This window comes from Branchiostoma lanceolatum, chromosome 5, assembly GCF_035083965.1.
Source record: "Branchiostoma lanceolatum isolate klBraLanc5 chromosome 5, klBraLanc5.hap2, whole genome shotgun sequence".
Lineage (NCBI taxonomy): Eukaryota > Metazoa > Chordata > Leptocardii > Amphioxiformes > Branchiostomatidae > Branchiostoma > Branchiostoma lanceolatum.
In genome coordinates, this window is record NC_089726.1 from 6,289,425 (window position 1) to 6,308,824 (window position 19,400).

A 19,400-nucleotide genomic window follows, 5' to 3' on the forward strand; every position below is an offset into this window, starting at 1 on the left:
CAGATATCCCTATAATTATCACGTTATGTGCTAGTAGACGATGCCTTCGTTGTGACCAATGCTTACGATGTATGCCTTCATGTCTTCGAGGCTTTACTCATTATTGTAGTTAGCACTAATTTTGTAGCTTGTTTCTCTTGATTGTCACCATTAGAAAACATAGTTACAGACTGAATGGTCTATATGGAACCTATACATGTATATTTCTGCTATTACTCTTCGTAAAAAAAGTGAAAGTGATTTGCTAATACGTCACGTTTTGGCACTGATATTACAGTATGTGATTTTCTTACTTTCCATTTTTGTGACTATCTGTTCCAGTCCTGTCAGTGATGAAATTGCAAAATGGCCTGATCACCATGTATTCATACTGAGCTGGACATCCAGGAACATTACAACAGTTAATACATTATAGCTGGATAAGGTTTCTGGCAAAGTCAAACGTTTCAGCCAGCATCCAGGAACATTACAGCAGTTACTATATTATAGCTGGATAAGGTTTCTGGCAAAGTCAAACGTTTCAGCCAGCATCCAGGAACATTACAGCAGTTACTATATTATAGCTGGATAAGGTCTCTGGCAAAGTCAAACGTCTCAGCCAGCATCCAGGAACATTACAGCAGTTACTATATTATAGCTGGATAAGGTCTCTGGCAAAGTCAAACGTCTCAGCCTACACCCGTTACCTTTTTATCGGTGACTCTGGACAGGAATGCCTAAGGATTCATACAAATTTTACGGAATTCATATGCATACGATCCACTACTGAAAAACATACGAATTTTACGGAATCATTACGAGCATTACAGAGTACATGCGATCCTTACTACTAGTCATTTATTGGACCAGCGAATGGGTCACCTGACAATCCTAACGATACCATCGCAGTAGCACCAATTTTCAGTCTTGCCCTGCTAGTTGGTCTAAATCACACCGATATGTCGCCTACGAAGCACGCATACATTAGTGCAGGTTGAGTTTTTTTGGTGTCAAGCAGGATCGGAGAAGTTCTTTAAGGCCATGATATCGTAGAAAGAAATACAAAAGTCACAAGTCCGCCAGCTTGAATTTGCCGATCATTTCATGGCATTTCAGTTTTCATTTTTTCAGCGGATGCTGTCCGAAACGTCTATTAGAGAACTTATTGATTTGTTTGACTTATCTTTCTTTTAATGAGCTATTTCGTTATTCGGTGCCAGACACACCACACAGAATTTGGCCTCTTGGTTGGTCCAGAAACCTGTCACTGCAAAGTTGCTCTTTTCCGCCAGACGGCGCACCTGATGCTCGCTGAATTTGCAGCTGTAGTTCGGGCCTGCAGACAGGTAGAGCTTCTCGCCAGCCGCGAAGTTAACGGTGACGCCAAGTTTTCCTGGAGAAAAAAATGTGTTCATTGGAATTACGTAAGACGTAATGAGGGCTGGAGACTGAATATAGATCTTTTATAAATTTAAAGTTATCTGTAAGTGTTTCGTCTACGTTGAAGATTCCAGGAAAAAATCGTTTGGATGTAACGTTATAGAACTGGTTATCACACATTCTAACTGATATCAGGGAAAGCGATGTTTCGTTGTGCTTCCATAGTTCTCATGGGATATTCTTTACATGTATAAGGTAAGATATTCGTGCACGGATGTTGTCATCTATAACTATAACTATAACACTTTCCGGGTTTCAAGAGCCGCCAGAAAGAAAGCAGTCGTATCTTTAGAATAATTTTAATCTAAAGTAAACACAAAAATACTCACTTAGGTGCACACGTTGCAGTTCCGAACTTTTCAGGTATTTTCGGATGTAACTGGGCGTGTCCCCTTCAATGGGGTTCTGCACAAAGTCGACGATGTCTTCAAACTTCGTCTTGTCCATGTCTCCATCAAAGTCCTTAGATTTTAAGTGGAAAGGAAAAATTGGAAATGAGAGAAATCTATATTCTGAAGATGTGTGGTTCTGGCTTAGCCTGGAATCTAAACATATTATAGCTCGGAGACTCGGGAGCTATAATAGGTTTGGTTCGGATTCCAGGCTAGTTCTGGCTTGCTTAGGACACCTTTTTGCATCGCTTGCTATGTTTATCTAGCGGTGTGCACGCCAGTACTACTAGAGGGGCATAGAAACGCTACAAAAATGCGAACAACAGAAGCCAGACCACACCTCTCCTTCGAGTTTGAAAAACACACAACACATCTGCTTGGAGTTTAAGAATCATACCACGCCACATATCTGATTGGAGCTTAAAAACACACCACGCCATACATCTGCTTCGGGCACATTACACCACATATCTGCTTGGATGTTAAGAAACACTCCACACAACACATCTGCTTGAAGCTTAAGAAATACACCACACATCTGCTTAGAGCTTAAGACACGCGCCAAACGTCTGCTCCGAGCCTATAAAAAACACCACTCCACACATCTGCTGATTAAAAAACCATATGAAAGAGATTTGCTGGACAACCAACAATAGAATAATGCGATCAAATTTGCTAACAAATTTAAGATATATATGACTGGAGGGGCCACCCAAATGTTTGAAGATTAAATAGATAAATAAATAAATAAATAAATGAATAAATAAATAGATAAACGCTACCTTGTTCAGGCGGTCGATGAAGTTGTTCAAGAACGGAGACAGCCCTCGCGAGTTCAGAGCTCGGTATCCCTTCAGCAGGGCCTTCCGCTCAGCGTTCATGTCCACTCCCAACACGAGCCTGTCGTTGGCTAAAAATGTCAACCACAAAAAACAGTCAACATCTACTGCAAAAATGGCATACGAACAAGGAACCTTGTGGTCCTGTCTTCGGTGTCTTGAAAGACCCCTACTTTGCCCCGAATGGGCTATTTGGGGGTTAATAAATGTAGATGTAGATGTAGATGAAAATGAACACCAGAACAAGCAGTAGCAGTAGCACGATTCAGAGGATCTCGTTCCTCAATTAGGTTGAAATCGAGTTAAGATCGTCCAACACTTTTAGAATAATTTTAGTGTATATGGGCGGACCCCTCTTCGTTTCAAATTTCATTACAGTATGGTCATGTGCAGAGTATTCAATTCCTATGCTCTTTCTCCTAAGTGCTGAGCGGAAAGAGCCATATGTACCATTTTTTCGAGTGTTTTTTTTTATAACGGGGAATCAATCCACCGACCTCCCGAATACATCTACCCCCTATAAGAACTATCTCCCCCCTACAGGGCATTACACCGTCCTGTCAAACAGGTTTAAATTTGCTTGTCATCCCCCCCCCCCGGACTTGGGGAGCTATCTGATCACCGACTGAAAGCGTATGTATAACGTATTTCTAAAGCTGTCTTTGATGGGTCGCTGAGTCATGACTACTTACCGTTGAGATACGTCCTGATCTCCTTCATCATGTCGACCTGCTCATCGATGGGCACGTTGCCGATGCTGTTGCCGAGGAACAGGAGCAGCTTGGGCTCCGGGCGATCGGCGACATGACGTAATCCGTCCAAGAACAGCCCGCCGAAGGGTTCCACTTTCAGGGCGCTGTAATCTCGCTCCAGTTCTCGCGAGACTTCCTCGATAAAATCTACGGAAAGGACAGACGATCAGAATGCTATTCAACTTGACTGAAGCAAACAGCTATTATGAATTCGAAGAATCGGAAAATCTACCCTATTGATGAACCTGGACGAGGGTGGTGGGATACAGACTAGGTCACATTTTGGACCACATGTCTCATCAAAGCAACATCTGGCGGCGAGAAGAAGCACCTGTGTCGGTAGCAAATGTACTTTAGAACTAGACAATCTACCCTATTGATGGACCTGGACGCGGGGGGAAACAGACTCGGTCACATTTCGGACCAGATTCTCTCCAAAGCGTCATTTGGCGGCGAGAAGTCGCACCTGTAGCAACTTCAGTTTAAAACCAAACAACCTATATGTACTCTATTCATGAACCTGGACGAGGGGGGGGGGGGGGGGGGGATACACACTCGGTCACGTTTCGAACCACATTATTGACACCCTGGCGCATGGTGGCCAGAAGCGGCATTAGTTATTACAGTCTATTGGAAGGTAACACATACAGGTTACTGAAACGTCGGCAGGTAAAAATGTTTTGAGCTACGTAAATGAAGTAGGACCTGAATTCTAATGACACTTCTACTTAATGGAGCTATTGACGGATTCAACCAATGCCAAGGCAATAAGCCGTCTGGAAATGAAATATACGGTGTTCCCATCATTATTTCACGGTTTTGAGTAGCTTTCAACTGAAGTCTTTATGTGCTTGAAATCTGCTGTCATCTTACAACATTGCAGACATGACAAGTTTAATTGAATTGAATTGGTATTCACACCCAGTATGACTTTGCTGCAAATTTGTATTCAAACCTTGACAAACTTCACCATTAAAAACTGCGTTAGCTTTTCTTCACCGACTTAATAAATCTTACGTTGATGAAGATTAGACATTCGGGTAATAAGATACGCCAAAAATAGGCACTCAATCAACTAGATAGAATTTTGAAACAGTCAGATTCAGTCAAGTAAATGAATCTTAACCTTGTGATTCCTTTCACCTTTTGCTATGTCCACCGGCACGTACGTTAGCGCCCCCTGGCGCTCGATCATGGCTCCTATGACGGGGCGGGTTTTGGAGGAGGCGCCGCTGCCGAGCTCCACCAGCATGGCCGGAGAGGGTGTCTGGCTGACGATCTCAGCCACGTGCCTCTGTAGCAAGGCGTGCTCGTGCTTCCAGACGGTGTAGGATGAAGACGTGCGAACTGTCCTGAAGCGACATGAATATTTGTAATTCGGCGGAACAGATAGTGAAATATGCACACAGATGCCTAGTTCATAAACGTTACTATTGCATTCGGCCACTTGTGATGGAATAAATTAAAGCAAGGCCGTAGAGAGGGTTAATATGGAAGGTCGACCTATGCCCATACCTTACCTTACCTTAGTAGACCTTTTGCCCAATGCAGTTTAAAAAAGCAAGCGAGGAATAGCAAGCCAAGCAAACTTGAAAATGCACAAGTGATTGTCTGAAAAAATATTGAATTTGATCATGCTAGAAGAGGAGTCTGGATACAGTAGATGAAACTTTGCCAGAGCTACGTCTAGATGCTGCTAATGACTGTTTATGGGAGAAAACTCGGGAAAAACAACAGTGAAAAGAAAAATTCTGGCTTGACGAGGTGAGGAAGACGAAAAAAGAGGAAATAGCGGCACATGAAAGAAATCTCCTTACTCTTCGAACACTTCCGATCCCCTGGTGTCATACAGGTACCAGTGCGGCACATGTTTCCGGTCGGAGGTCAGGCTGGACACCACAGGCATCAGCTCGGCAGAAATGACGTCATTACGGCTACTTCCCATGGTGGATGACGTCACTTGAAAAGACAAATGAAACATGTTGCAAATCAGAGATACGAAGACGGGGTAAGCTGAGTATTGCATTAGTCCTAACGACGGGGACGTCACAGATCTGCAGCGTAAATCTAGTCGAAACATGTTAAGCCTCTGTCACACTTGTGCGTATATACAAGCCCGCGTGAGTTGCGTATTTACATGATTTGATCAAGATTAAGTTTTCAGCCCAAGAAGTCATTTCCTTGGTTTGATAACTAGGCTGCACAACGGTGGGTCAACGCAGAAAACAACTTCTTCCCCGCAAACTTTACTTAAAGTTAAACCTAAAAATGTTAATGCGCAACTCATATGCACTTGAATATACGCACACGTGTGACATGGCCCTTATAAAAGCGTACCATTAGGCTTTCACACTGGACGGGCTTGGTGACTACCCTCCACCAGCCTTTCCTGCGGGGGTATGGATAGTAGAATTCGGCAAAAAAAGGAATAATTGGCCAGTAGAGTCATGGATGATAATTCCCCAGCGGAGGCCTGTCTTATGTCGGTAGGTTCTTTGAAGTCCACTAGTCGCTATCTAATAGGTGCCAAGTAGCTAAATGATCCTTGTATTGCTTTGCGAGCAGACCGTGACTACGCCTGCGAATGAAACCCTCTTGTGGCCAAACGTTCCTGGAAAATATTCTCCCTATAGCCGGCGTAGTTAGTCTGGTAGAGACTACTTGGTGACCATGTTGTGATCGAAAGGCCATTGACCGTTTGTTTCCAAACATGTTCCTTTAGAGCTCACCGACTCGTCGGGCGAGCTGTTTTACTGCTGTGTGACAGTCCCTTCAGGCATACAGTTTCAATTTGTAGCTCTCTGTGAACCCCTCACTTAAAGAAACCTGCTCCTTTGTGTCAGGTACTTTGAAATCTGACTAGGTATGCCGTCAATAAGAGCGCTAAACGGATGCGAGTGTGAAAAAAACCTTGATTACATTTTGAAATGTAAGTGTTTACTACCTAACCAACCCTGGCCCAATTACCCTAACGACTGCACACCAGTCAATGCCACTTTGCTTTTGTCGCATATATTTGCCTGTAGCTGGCACAATTTCATTTCTCCTTTAAACGGTACATTCTAAGTAACGTAACAAACCAACAAAAGACCAACAGAAGATATCCTCCTTAAGATCTAGGTAGAATTTGTACTGTGAATATGTTCCTACCTGCGTAACAGAATGAACGGGAGGTGAGTGCAGTGCTGATCCGTTTCAGCGCCCTTGTGCCTGAGATGTTGCACAACCTGTGTGTTAACCTATTGCACAACCTGTTTGTTTACCTATTGCCTGATGCAGACTACTGTTCACTTCACACACCTGTTCACCTGTGTGATTTGCCATTTAAAAACCGGTTTTTCTAGTTTCCGAAAATAATTTCATCAGGTTGGTAGAACATTGGATATTTGGAGTTTCTTTTAATACAACCAGGTAGTCTCACCTGCTGACGTTTCGATGTCTGTCAGACACCTTCTTCAGAGCTTCTGACTGAAGTACTGCTTCTCACCGCTATAAGTAGCCGATGTAGGTGGCGCTGTTGCGGCGAGAACGTAATCCCAAACGTGGCTGAGCTTGTATCCCCCCTCGTCTCGGTTCATCACTGGTGATGACTTCCTGATCCATACTGCCTCCTTAATCCAACGAATGCGTCTGTTGTCCTCTCTGTCTATTACTTTGGCCCCCTCCCAGTCAATGACGCAGCTGTTTCTAGCAATTTTTCTAGTTATTGTATATAAGTACTGGTTAGTTCTGCTAGTTCACTTTAGTCTTAGGGGTAGACGGTGACATTACGTATACGTATACCATACTATACATGTCACAATCTATTCGAGTGCTGGGCTCGTCATAGCTTCTAGAAATGTCATTGTCAGAAAGTTTCCCCGGCAAGTTGATTCCTGGCGATACGGAGGTAAGTCTACATTGTAGGGCAATATGTTAACATGACCTGCATTGTACATCCCCAGCTCTACTGGCATGGCAAACATCTAGTGTCTCCGCAGTTAGGTCGTACAGCCTATTGTAGCGTTTCCTTATAAGTTATGCTAATGATGCCCTGATTTGCATGATTAATGTCTAGTAATGTTCACCGTTACGTAGCTTCCAAATGCCGCAAGGATGAAATTCCCATCATTTATCACTATTTATCATCATTTATCATTTGTTGTTATAGGAAGGGCTATTATGATTTCTAACCCGTGGGGAACATTGCCACCACGGTTGCCATGACTCTACACCATGTTTCACTTGATCTGAACAATAGTCAGAAGGACGCCCATCTGATGACGTCAGCGCTGTAGCCATAGAATGAAGGCCACCATACCATAATGGTTATTGCTCCCTATCTTCAATGTTCAAATACAATTCTGCAAAATGAAGGCCTTTGTGATAAAGGAATTAAGAAGTCTTGCGAATAACTCGCACGTTTGGACCTTAAAGGTTCAAAGAAAGAAACAAACGTTCACATTTTTTTCTTTTCGCTATACCTTGTACCATGCAATCTGGTGATGGATGATTTGGCATGGAATATTCATCCTAGCTCATCAGGCTAAAAGCAACATGGAGAAAGGAGGCCACACCCACACATATGCTATGAAAACCTTCGACAGAAGGGAAAGTGAAGCAACGAAAGAAAATGCAAATATCTTAGGTGAGGTACAAAATCAACAATCCAAGCGGCAAAATGTGGAAAAGTCTCTTTCCATGTTGCAAATCGACACGAAAAAGGAGAACTGGATGATTTTACCACTTTCCCGACATGATTATTGTTCCCTGATGAACAACATGATAAAATCATTCTGACATTACAGTGACCTTTGCTGTCACATCAAATTAACATCCGTATATACATATGGATGCATGTTGTTGTTTGCAACTGTACATTCTTATTCTTTTTAAGACAAGAATTTTTTAATCAGTCTTTCTCAGATTTCCATGGTTGCTGACAAAGTTCTTTTGCAATCTCTTTCGTTTCCATGAATAATCATTTAAGCATAATTTCCCACACCCTTCATTCGATTCGTTGTGGTCTGTTGTACTTTAAAGCATGTGACGTGCAGCATGCAGCGCTACCATGGTATTTTGGTTCGTCACAATTAAACTGTCGATTTGAGCTGAGCAACTGTTTTCGTGTCTGAATAACCTCAACAAGAAGATGGCACATCTACTGCAGCTGATAAAAGGTTAGGATACACGCTTTCACCGTGCACTGAACAAAATTCACCAAATGTTTTAAAAGATAAGTCGTAATGTTCTAGGGTCTGTTAACTGTAGCTGAACAGCTGCAAATGTCAGTTCTAGCCCTTAATGAGGCTTATCCTGTTTCGCAGTCGATAGACTATACATGGCATATAATTCAAACATCCTAAACTGACCATACTAATATAGCGAAGATCTAAAATCACAAATAGTTACTAGTTTTTCGACAGAGATCGTATCGACGATTTTCAGCGTTCAGGCTTGTTGAAAAGGTAAACTACTGTGCAAGTTTGACTCATTGCACATGTACGTTTGAAAGTACTGTTCCTGGTGGCTGGAGTGTCCATGTTGCGGGCGGTGGCATCCCCCTGTCGTCCGGAGACGTCGGTGTCGTGCAGAGACGGTTCCACACCTGAAGGTGAGACCTGCCGGGTGTGTGAACGGACGGTAGGTGGCAACCCTGGAGACGAACAGAGTAAGTGTATTCGTCCTACCTTAGTAAGGACATATAGTTCTGTGTCATTTCAAGGTTGCGAGCTATGCATTCGTTAATTCATATTTCTGTAACGGCTACCTTTTGTTGTCAAAATAATGCTTGAAAACTTCAGTCATAACATTAACACAACTGTAAAAGGCTGCTCATTGCATTTGTATTATATTTGTTGATCATTGATGGTGATATATTTTCACTTTCGTAGCAAGGTACGAGTTCGATGTAGAATTTTCTAGCAGGCTGTGACAAAAGCAACAACCGATAAGGATCTGAGATGATTGTTTTTATTTTCTCAACAATACACCTTAATATTGCACGATAAATGTACGACTATCCCAAGTATACACCCAGGTTGTGATCTACCGTATGACAAATGTGACCTGGCCCTAAACTACATATTCTCCGTCATGTCGACTAAACATTGCCATCTACAATAAGTAATAATAACTGGTATTGCATTTGTTTCATTTGCTACTTCTATTGCATGGCATGGTAAAGCGACCATTACAGTTACTAAGCAATTACCAAGGTTCGGCGTGAGCGTGACTTCCTTTGGACAAAGCGCACTAGATGCTTGGATAGGCTGGTGTACACTGTATGACCTTGGTGCCAAATGCTATGCATGATCTGTTCTGTGTATGGAAAACTTCAGAAAAAATGCAGTTAAGCCTTTGTCTGGCAAACATTCAATTCGATCGGCTGATGAGCTGAAGGGTGTCCCATTTCATTTCTTCAGTTCACTAGCATTTATTTTCAGGCTTACCTAACAGAAGTCTTTTTGGTTTTTTATTTGGATAATGTCAAGCACTGAGTAATGCTTGCCGACGACATATTTTGATCGTCTGTACAGGTTTTGATACTGGCTGCATACTGACTGAAGGAGATTCAGTATATGATGGATCATGTTCTGCCACAGTAGACATCCATGAGGGTATCAGGGGGTATGTTTTCCCGTGTACCACCATTTCATATCGCCCTGGCCTTGGTTTGCCTTGCGAGCATTTATCGTCTTTGAAACGTTGGCTTTGAAAAATCAAAGAGCAAGGTCACGCTCCGTTTACCAATTTTCGATGTTTTTCTTCTTAGAATGGATGATCCTCTTCAATTCCTTCGTAGCGGCAACGTCACCTTACATTCCTTGGTGGCATTTGCATGTGAAAACATCGTCGATGTAAGTGTACTTTACTACTAATTCATACTTATATAGATACTTCACATTTTTTTCGGATAAACATCTGAAATCCGTAGTGAATTTTAGTGAACCTGATGATTGAATTGGTCACATAAAATGGATTTGGTATTTTGGAAAGTATTTCTAATAGCAAAGTATCAAATATTGGCACAAAATTTCATCGGGCACTAATTTACTCGCTGCATGCTTAATTTACATATTCCTTAGTTATTCCTCAACGTAGGGACCGTTTAACCGTGACCATTATTTAATTGATGTTAGTGTTACATAAAACCAGCAGAATGATTTAGACGGTTTTTCAGGCTTCGCTGTCGTGGATCATCACGGAAAACGGCTCGACCATCTATGTAAATGTCATCAAGTTTTGGTCCAACGGCGAGGCTGTACCGGTGGACGGTTTGGATCTATACCTTCCCGAGAAAACCATGCCACTGGGATTGTTTCTTCTACAGGTAAAATTGATAAATGAGTTACTGTAGATGGATGAATAAATGAATGGATGAATGATTAAATGAATGAATGGTTAAAAGAATGAATGGATGAATGAATGACTGAAGTATGAGTGGACAATTAATTTATATATACAATGAAATGACACATGTCTCGCCAAAACAACTCTCCAAGCAGAGGTTGTTGGGGAAAATTGTGACCTTCCTATCATATGCCTCATTTTTTGTCAGCTCTTTCTAATAACAAAAAGCGGGGGATATGATATGAAGGCTACAATTTCCCCTAACCACCTCTGCTTGGAGAGTAGCCAAAACATTAAAACACAAAATATAACACACCCAATTTCATGGCACTGAAAAGTCACGTTCACAGTACCAAGAGTCTCACTAGGGTGCTTGTTTGTTGTGTACATATGTGATTGTGACTAAAAAGGAGTAAAATATACAGCTGCAGTTAACTCAATAGTACACTTAAAAACTGTACACATAAATCTGACTAGAAGTCGTTTTCAACATTGTGGTATTATGGTATTATGGTATGGCATTGAAAAAGATTGGATATGACACTCACGTTTAAGTACAGGGTAACCTCTCGCTAACATCCGTTTACAGTTTTCTGTTTCGTTCCCAAAAGCGAGTGTGAATGACATCATTGATATAGATTCATCATCTGATCATATTTTACAGCTGAGCGTTAATATGACTACGACTACAGTGCCGCATGCAGTCACCGGAGTGCTTCAGACCTGGCTCCAATTTCGTCCGCTTCCAATCGTTGCTCTTATCGGGCTCGGTGCGCCTTCTCGACCTCTACACTCGATAACAGCAATCCGATACTTTTATTTTGTTTATGCCTGGGGATCCTGGGATCGGGAAGGACTGGTCCCTTCCAGTGATTTCAGCTACAGCTGGACGTGTGAGCCTGTTAGACTGCCAGATCCAGGTATAAGCCAGTTGTCTGCAGCTGTTTTTTTCACCAACCTACTAACCGTTCAACATTATATCAGTTGTAGGTATAATTGATGAGAAAATACTATATTTCCATAGTGGTAAATGATAAGAATTTTTTATTCTTGTGGCTTTTGGAAATCAAGTAAATGCTGACAGTATTACACATAAGTCATGCAAATATGGGCGTCATTTACATAATTTATGAGGAAATACTATAGCCTTCTCTGATAACAACTTGTGTTGTTTTGGTAGAGAAGATGATCAACTGATACAATTTATGTACATGAGGACCTTATTTGAATGATCAATGAGAAACATTCCTGATCTGTTACTCGAAAATGTTATAATCATTTGATAGAGGTTTGTGGTCGTTGAACACCGCTCTTCTTTCAAGCCCTCTTCAGCACAACGTCAGCCTGCGCCTCTCTTTTTGGCCGTATCTCGGAGTTGGCACCTGGACATATTCGTCTGCGTAGCACCAATGGGCGCATTCTAAACGCCACCTTCGTAGTCACTTTTGAGGTCACAGCGATCGGCCGTGAGCCTGCGTATGCCTCCATGTATATCCACACCCCGGAAGTATTATGGACACGATGGAGTTTCACGATCAAGTGAGAAATTACGTTGCTAACATTCGTAAAGTCTTTGTCATTTCTAACGGCGTCAAACGTTTTTAACATAAGAATATTGGAATATTACTTTTACAGAACAGAACAAATGTTCGATTTTGTTATTGCTCTAAATTAGCATCGGGGATTTTTATACTTCTAGTTTCCTATCTTACCACATCGAAGATTAATACTGCGTGTATATTACTTAAACTTAAAAGCATGATTAGTGGCGCAGGATACACTAAAGCTTAAATGGTTAAAAGCGCAAGCCGGTGTGTATTGTTGCAATTGATGAGCAGGGTAATGGCTCACCAGCTAGGATCTATAAAAAGATATGGCTGTTTATATTTCACCTCAGATGTTACCAAAACTGCATCCCAGAAATGTTCAACGTACAGGAGATGTTACACCTTGAAGCACGATACAGTACTAGACGTCGACAGGAGTGGAGCATAGTTGAGGCACCAATTGAATTCCCAGGCCTTGACTGGACTAACAACGTCACCGAACTGTCGGAGAGAGTGTTAAAAGTACGAGGAGGCGTCTTTCAGGTAAATAAATTAAGGGCCTTTGTTTGGTAGTATGGCTAGGGGTCATCATTGATTCATATCCATCTATTCGATCGCATCTATCATCTGTTATGGAAAAAGTAATGAATCACAATACATCGAACGTCATTTTACAGATTTGTCATCCACCTGGTAGTCTTGCTTCGAGCTATTGGATGAAGGGGCTGTCATAAAATACGCATGCGTTTGTTTTGCCATCTGTCGAGCGCGTTCATGTTATTTTGCAGGAGTATGGGTACCTTTCTATGAACACAGCTCTATTGCATCTTTAACTTCAGCTCGTCTATTGGGTCAGTTTTCTTTAAGACAATCAAATGCAGTTCATTACGTGGCGTAGCTTGAATTGCCCTTAATGCTTAGCGATTTTTCTTATACGTAATCATTCCACCATAGGTACGCGGATACTACACAGTCAGGGCTACTAGCTTCGAGAACCCCACCGACCCAGTTGTGACTGAGTATAGATTCAGGGTTCCTAGTCCTCCGACTCTGAAATCCGGTCGATACACCATCTACGAACTTCCTCCGCATGTTTGCTACATCAGCCCCACTGATGGAAGGTCTTTGGCCAGTAAATTCTGCATCATATGCGAAGGTAAGATCCGCCTTCGAATCGAAAGCACTCAACTTATATCCTTCCTGGTGCAGGGCGAACCAAGATGTAGTGGGAAGTAGAACCAGTCTGCATTACCCCAGGAAGTTGAAAACTTTAACTACGTTCAATTTATAGCTTTGGGCATTTGTTGTTCTTTCAGAGTTTCTGGACGAAAACAGACCAGTTTACTATGAGATGAAGTACCGCTTTGTACCAAATGGAGTGGACATCGCGTCATCTTATCCTCCGTCCAAGAGTGGTATCGAAATGGAGGTCTTTCGTGGTTGGGTAAGTATTACATATAGAGAGTGAGCAAAATAGACATGCTGTTTATGATGCCGTTCTGTAACACATCTTAATCAATGTGATCCTATTATCAATAAAAAGTACTGATTGGCACTTCCAATGTTCTGTCTTTCCCGTGAATGGTTAGGTTGCACAAAGTCTAATGATTGACCTGCCTGTTGGAAACATCACCATAGAGATCCGAGTCTTTACCTTTGATGGTCTGCAAACTGACTGGGCTTCCCCGCCACTGCAGGTCAGTAGAATCTGCAAAGAATCGGAGTAACAATTAGAGACTACAGAAACAAACTATGTCCACTCCGATATGAATATGTGAATAGTAGGACAAATTTACTCTTGGAAACACCTATAGTGAAGAATACATTATACCTTCATCAGTAATTATCACGAAGGTGATCTTCCAGCGATGTGGTATCGTGGAATGTTGAATCCATCGCTATAAATGATTAAATCGTGCTCTCATCATGTACTTTCGTGCTCTTGTGCAAAAACTGAAAGCTATACTTTGTGTTAATGTGAGACACGATGTACCATATTTTTCTGCAGATATTGCCTGCAACAATGGATGACGTGAGTGAATATGCGTCGATGTTCTTCGACTATCCAAAGGGACCGTTCTTCTACCAGCTTTCCTTGGGACAAAAGACAAACGCCTTTTTGACTTCTGTCGCTGTGGCTGCGAATATTGCCAACCTGGCAAACAACGGAGAGGATGTCATTGGGGTATTGATACTTTCGACTACGTTAAACTTGAGATATGCAGATCTAGCTGCATCAATAAAGAAAGTAGAAAATCTAGTGGAATGTGAGTCGTAGACCACCAGTGTACATGCATTATCCTTATGCGATATCATGTATCGTTTACAGCTTGTAGACCTGGTTATGGACGCAATGGAAAAAGTTGACATAAATGATTTTGACATGGTCAAAGGAGTATCAACTACCATTTTATTGCTCTCCGCCGTACCACATTACGTGTCAGCAACATCTCAGGTTGGTATTTTTCATGTATGCATCAAATATTCGCTAAAGAAAGTGTGGACATAACAAGCTTGATACAATTGAAATGATTTTACTAAGTTTGGTATAATGTCAGCCTAACCTGTCCTTTTTGAACGTATTGGTATTTAGGTGAACCTGGCTTCTACAGTCAATTTATCTCTATTAACCCAGTTTAATATTCTTGATGATTTGTATCCTTTTGAAAGGTACAAGGGGCATCATCTCTCAAAGTGGCCTTTGAGACGACAAGAAAGCTGTCAGGAAACTGGCAAGGGAATAGGTCCGTGCTTTCCGTGGATGACGTGGACAACGCCGTGGTGCTCATGTTTACTGGTACCGCCATAAAAAAACCTGCAAAGGAAGCTTCATGATTTTTTGGTTCAAACATCATCATCATGTTTGTTACTCGTTTAACAATTTACTATCGTCGTTTAAGCAAAGGGGCTCCATATTTTTACAATGTCATTCTGTTTAATCTGAGTACCATACAGCCCTAAGTAACGGAGATTCTAAAAAGCTGAAACAATGCGTTTCATTGTATCTAACAAGTGCCTGTATTCTTCAGGATCAGCCAAGCTGCTCGAAGCTTCAGAAACTATGGCTCGTTCCGAATTCAGTGATGGAAACAGCTACTCCAGCAATTTAGAAGCGGTATTTCAACTTACATTCTATTAAAAATTTTAACGTTGTTAGTCTGATAGATAATCTGGTCATTTCGAAAACCATGTTTCCAAGAGTGATATTTGATAGACACTGCCCTCAGTACCCGGTGCCTACTTTGCAATATTCAGCTTAGTGGAATGTGAGAAACGACATTCTACCCCTGATCATTTGTATAATCAAAAGTCATTCACCAACTAATCGTGCATTGCTTTCTAGAACAAGAGAAGTACAAGCATCCTCTTTGAGGCGCTGGATGTGCTTGATGACATCTATTTGAATCCGGTTAAGAAAGACGTCATGGGGAACAAAAACTTTACGCACTTGTCCATGCCTAAGGTATGAACAGATCATTGTATTGGAGTAAATATTATCGACTCAAAATTTTATCTTGCCTTTGATGGAACCGAACTATAGGTTGACAACTTTTTAAAGTACGGACTTTGTTTGGAACGTAGAATGATGAACTGCAATGTGAAAACTTTCCAGGAACACAATTGGTATGATACATCCAAAATAACTTTTGTGACATTATCACAGGTGCACCTTACCGTGCAGCCTGAGATTGCCGATGACTCCTCAGAGAAGCTGTATATAGCTCCAGGTGGGAGCGACTCACTCATCAGGGTTCCCTCCTTCTCATCACTGATGGAGGCGGGGTGCCCGGAGGGACAGAATGTAGGGATACAGGTAGGCATTTAACAGGCATTAGTGGATCATTTTAGGTGTTGGAGGAGCAAGACAGCCTTTTCAAAAATTATCAATAGCTATAACCTTGATGATATACAATGACAAATCTTTGCTTCGAAACAACATAGTGGTACATGCATGGCCATCTGATGAGCTTTCTTCACGTCATGAACGCATGCAATATGAATACGGTTCAATTCACATAGGTCAGGTGAAGACTTACTGAATCCTCTAAGCAACAAACATTACAAGTAGGCACTCTTGTCGAAAAAAAACACTACACTATAACGTAAAGTAAAAATATAGATACAATTTTTTATTTCTTGACTGTAGTTCCTGGAATCCGACTTCAACCCGTTCGAGTACTCCAACAATTCCCGGAACATCCAGGCCGACGTCATGGGTCTTGCTGTAAAATGTGGCAACACCACCCTTCCTGTGTCCGGTTTGACGGATCCCATCGACATTTTGTCGCGGAGAGAAGATCACAGCCTGAACGGGTCCATGTACACGTTTGCTGGGTCTGCAGCCTTAGTAAAAGCACAGGTTTGTTAATTTATGTTGATATAGAAACAGCATTTACATCAATGTTTGTTGAATAACCGATGAGGTAAAAGCTGACGAAATATATGAACTAATTGCAGGTGTTCGCGTTTCACGTCAAGAAGACAACGTCGTCTCTGTCCTTCGTGGTAGACGTCAACACCACCGCGTTTCCACATCCAGTCACCTTGTTGCTCCGGAAAGGGGCGCCCCCAACCACCGCTGCATATAACTGGACCACCACCCTGCCACTTTCCGAAGACCAATTGTTCTCCATACCATGGAGAGACAACACCTCACTAAACTCCGACCCTTATCAGTGGATGCTGCCGACAGAAGACATCAATTTCTCTCCTTTTGATGTGGGAAACATGACAGATTATTACATCGGTACAATTCAAAAATTAGTATCTATTTTGATTATTACTAATCTGAGAAGTGATTTGATACAAAGCCGGGGCGGTAGTGTTGAATATCATTGTATCTTCTTACACTAAACAGTGTGAAATTTCATACATTTTTGTTTGTATTACAGGGATAGAATTTGCTTCTACTGCCAACGGGTACAGCAATGACAACATCACCTTTACTTTACACGTTTTCGAGACCTCATGTGTCTATTTTGCCGAAGGCGACGCACATCTGTGGCATAGTGAAGGTTGCAAAGTAAGTCAACTATCGCTGCCAATTCGTCCTGTGCGTTTATAATGAAATATTATGTTCAATTATGAAAGCTGTACTGTACTGTCAAAGCTAGTACAGTCTTATTGTGCACCATAATCAGTAAAATAGTTACTAGTGAGTCTAACATTAAATGACGAGAACATAATCCAAAAGGATATCCGGACACCACACCAAAGACAACAATTCCACACAAGTCACAAAAGAGGTCCTATATATGACATCATATAAGCGAAGAAATGGACAAGATAATTTAAAGACATGCATTGCTTTCCATGTGTTGATCTATTACTTAAGATTGTTCTTAGATACAGCATCATTGAGACTGAATATGACGTTTTATATTCATATCTTAAATCCCAATGAACTACAGGTCGGTTTGCTGTCAAATCTGACTCATATCCACTGCCAGTGCGACCACCTGACCAAGTTCTCCGGTTTTGTGGCGCCAAACCCCCTCAATATCCAGGAGGCACTGTCGGCCAATGTTCTGGAAAACCCGGCAGGTCTCATTCTGGTACTCGTTGTGTTCTCGTCCTACTTACTAGGCGTACTCTGGGCAAGGAAAGCAGATAGGAAAGACCTGACTAAGGTACAAATATGTTGCATCATTCAAGGAACGTTTACACTGCAAATACACCATCCAATGCCGTTGGGAAGATAGTTATACCGATGATGACTGTGTTAAAACGTTCAGAATTCATATTTTCGAGGATCTTTAGTTAATATGTATTTTTGTATTTTCTTGTCTTGTAAGGCCGGAGTGGGACTCCTTCCTGGCCACAAGCTCAACCCTTGTCGGGACTGTCAGTATCTCATCACTGTTTACACCGGTTTCCGGGGCAACGCGGGAACAACTGCCGAGGTACGTTTTTTTCTAGCGTGTTGCAGCCGCGATGTTGGTCGCACTTCTTCGCATCTGTAGTCCGATTAAGTAGGATCAAAGTCATTTTAAGCATATAACAAAAGAATAGCAAAACAGGTGTTTGCAAGGTCTCTACCATTTCTCTACGTAAGAAAAGAAAGGGGGAGAGAGAGAGAGACATATAATTGGAAGTTCCCCCCCCAGCCTTGACTTCTCCAAGGAAATGTAACAATTTCCCTGTGGAACTTTTGCCTAAAGTCAATTGTCATTATTCTCATTTGCGCGATGCAGGTTTCCCTGATCCTCCACGGGTTTCACGGAGAAAGCCTTCCCATCACGCTGAGGGACCCAGGCCGGTTTCTGTTCGAGAAGGGGAGTGTGGACTCCTTCCTGGTGTCAACAGATCAGCCGCTAGGTGGCCTGACTCATCTTCAGGTCTGGCACAACAACGCAGGCTATAGTCCTTCCTGGTAAGTAAGAAATTCTAGCATTCTTACAATTATTAACAATTAGCCTGTTTTGACTAACCCTTAGCCTACCACCCTTCATAAGACACCAAAATGAGGTATGCAATAAGCAATGCCAAAAATTATATGTCTTTCTCATATTCCTCCGATATCCGAAAATCCTGCATAAACAAAGGCCAGGGTAAATGTCCTCTGGCTTTTTTCGTACAGGTTCCTCAGCCAAGTTGTTGTTGTCAACAAAGCAACAAACGTCACCACGTACTTCCTCTGTAACAGGTGAGCTGTGGCCATGCCTTTGTCGACATGTCGTTTTCTGTATCGTTTATTCTTTAAACGCCAGAAGAAGGTGGATCGATGTTGATGTTTTTGTTACATGTTGGCTACCAGATGGTTGGCCATCGACGAGGAAGACGGTAAGATCGAGCGTGCCGTCCCCTCTGCGGGCCCGGACGAAATGACCAAATTCCGTAATATTTTTCTGGCAAAAAGTGCCAGGTAAGTGATTGGTCTTTATTCATTAAATTCTTTCTGTAATACTACATAGTTATTAGATCATAGAAGAAAGTTAATTTTCTCTATTGGTCAACTGCCCTCACTGAATGCACTGGATGCACGTAGAGAACATGGAAGGCTTCCTTTGTAAGAATTACCAAGGCTCTTTAATTTGAATATTTAAACAGTTATTGTATGCATCACACCAAATTTGATGCACATTCATATTCGGCTGCATCGCATTAAATTTGTTCCCT

At 41.9% G+C, this 19,400-nt stretch overlaps 3 protein-coding genes across 3 annotated transcripts; 2 read left to right on the plus strand and 1 right to left on the minus strand.

Annotated features, from left to right (window-relative positions):
• Positions 1-240: 240 nt before the first annotated feature.
• Positions 241-6,685, minus strand: LOC136434643 (histidine N-alpha-methyltransferase-like). Its single transcript, XM_066427571.1, has 7 exons — positions 6,553-6,685; positions 5,220-5,361; positions 4,546-4,754; positions 3,343-3,549; positions 2,594-2,721; positions 1,749-1,881; positions 241-1,372 (listed from the first exon to the last, which is right to left on the minus strand). Exons 2-7 carry the CDS (start codon positions 5,345-5,347, stop codon positions 1,170-1,172), a joined length of 1,008 nt encoding a protein of 335 aa, XP_066283668.1. The 5' UTR covers positions 5,348-5,361; positions 6,553-6,685; the 3' UTR covers positions 241-1,169.
• Positions 6,686-8,533: 1,848 nt separating this feature from the next.
• Positions 8,534-15,116, plus strand: LOC136434976 (uncharacterized). Its single transcript, XM_066428115.1, has 8 exons — positions 8,534-8,561; positions 8,897-9,024; positions 10,565-10,714; positions 13,236-13,437; positions 13,598-13,725; positions 13,871-13,978; positions 14,290-14,529; positions 14,952-15,116. The coding sequence occupies exons 1-8, from the start codon at positions 8,534-8,536 to the stop codon at positions 15,114-15,116; spliced, it is 1,149 nt and encodes a 382-aa protein (XP_066284212.1).
• Positions 14,964-19,150, plus strand: LOC136434981 (polycystin-1-like protein 3). Its single transcript, XM_066428119.1, has 11 exons — positions 14,964-15,396; positions 15,625-15,744; positions 15,946-16,095; positions 16,429-16,641; positions 16,740-17,028; positions 17,174-17,304; positions 17,693-17,911; positions 18,077-18,184; positions 18,476-18,654; positions 18,862-18,927; positions 19,039-19,150. The coding sequence occupies exons 1-11, from the start codon at positions 15,271-15,273 to the stop codon at positions 19,148-19,150; spliced, it is 1,713 nt and encodes a 570-aa protein (XP_066284216.1). The 5' UTR covers positions 14,964-15,270.
• Positions 19,151-19,400: the final 250 nt, after the last annotated feature.

Excerpts from the sequence above, each read along its gene's own strand:
- LOC136434643 (XM_066427571.1), bottom strand. The coding sequence starts at position 5,347 with ATGGGAAGTAGCCGTAATGACGTCATTTCTGCCGAGCTGATGCCTGTG. Across the intron at positions 3,550-4,545 it reads GCCGGTGGACATAGCAAAAG|ATTTTATCGAGGAAGTCTCG; the intron begins GTGAAAGGAATC and ends TCCTTTCCGTAG. Across the intron at positions 1,882-2,593 it reads TCATCGACCGCCTGAACAAG|GACTTTGATGGAGACATGGA; the intron begins GTAGCGTTTATC and ends TTAAAATCTAAG.
- LOC136434976 (XM_066428115.1), top strand. The coding sequence starts at position 8,534 with ATGGCACATCTACTGCAGCTGATAAAAG. Across the intron at positions 13,438-13,597 it reads ATTCTGCATCATATGCGAAG|AGTTTCTGGACGAAAACAGA; the intron begins GTAAGATCCGCC and ends TTGTTCTTTCAG. Across the intron at positions 13,726-13,870 it reads TGGAGGTCTTTCGTGGTTGG|GTTGCACAAAGTCTAATGAT; the intron begins GTAAGTATTACA and ends GTGAATGGTTAG.
- LOC136434981 (XM_066428119.1), top strand. The coding sequence starts at position 15,271 with ATGCGTTTCATTGTATCTAACAAGTGCCTGTATTCTTCAGGATCAGCC. Across the intron at positions 15,745-15,945 it reads CGCACTTGTCCATGCCTAAG|GTGCACCTTACCGTGCAGCC; the intron begins GTATGAACAGAT and ends ACATTATCACAG. Across the intron at positions 16,642-16,739 it reads CAGCCTTAGTAAAAGCACAG|GTGTTCGCGTTTCACGTCAA; the intron begins GTTTGTTAATTT and ends AACTAATTGCAG.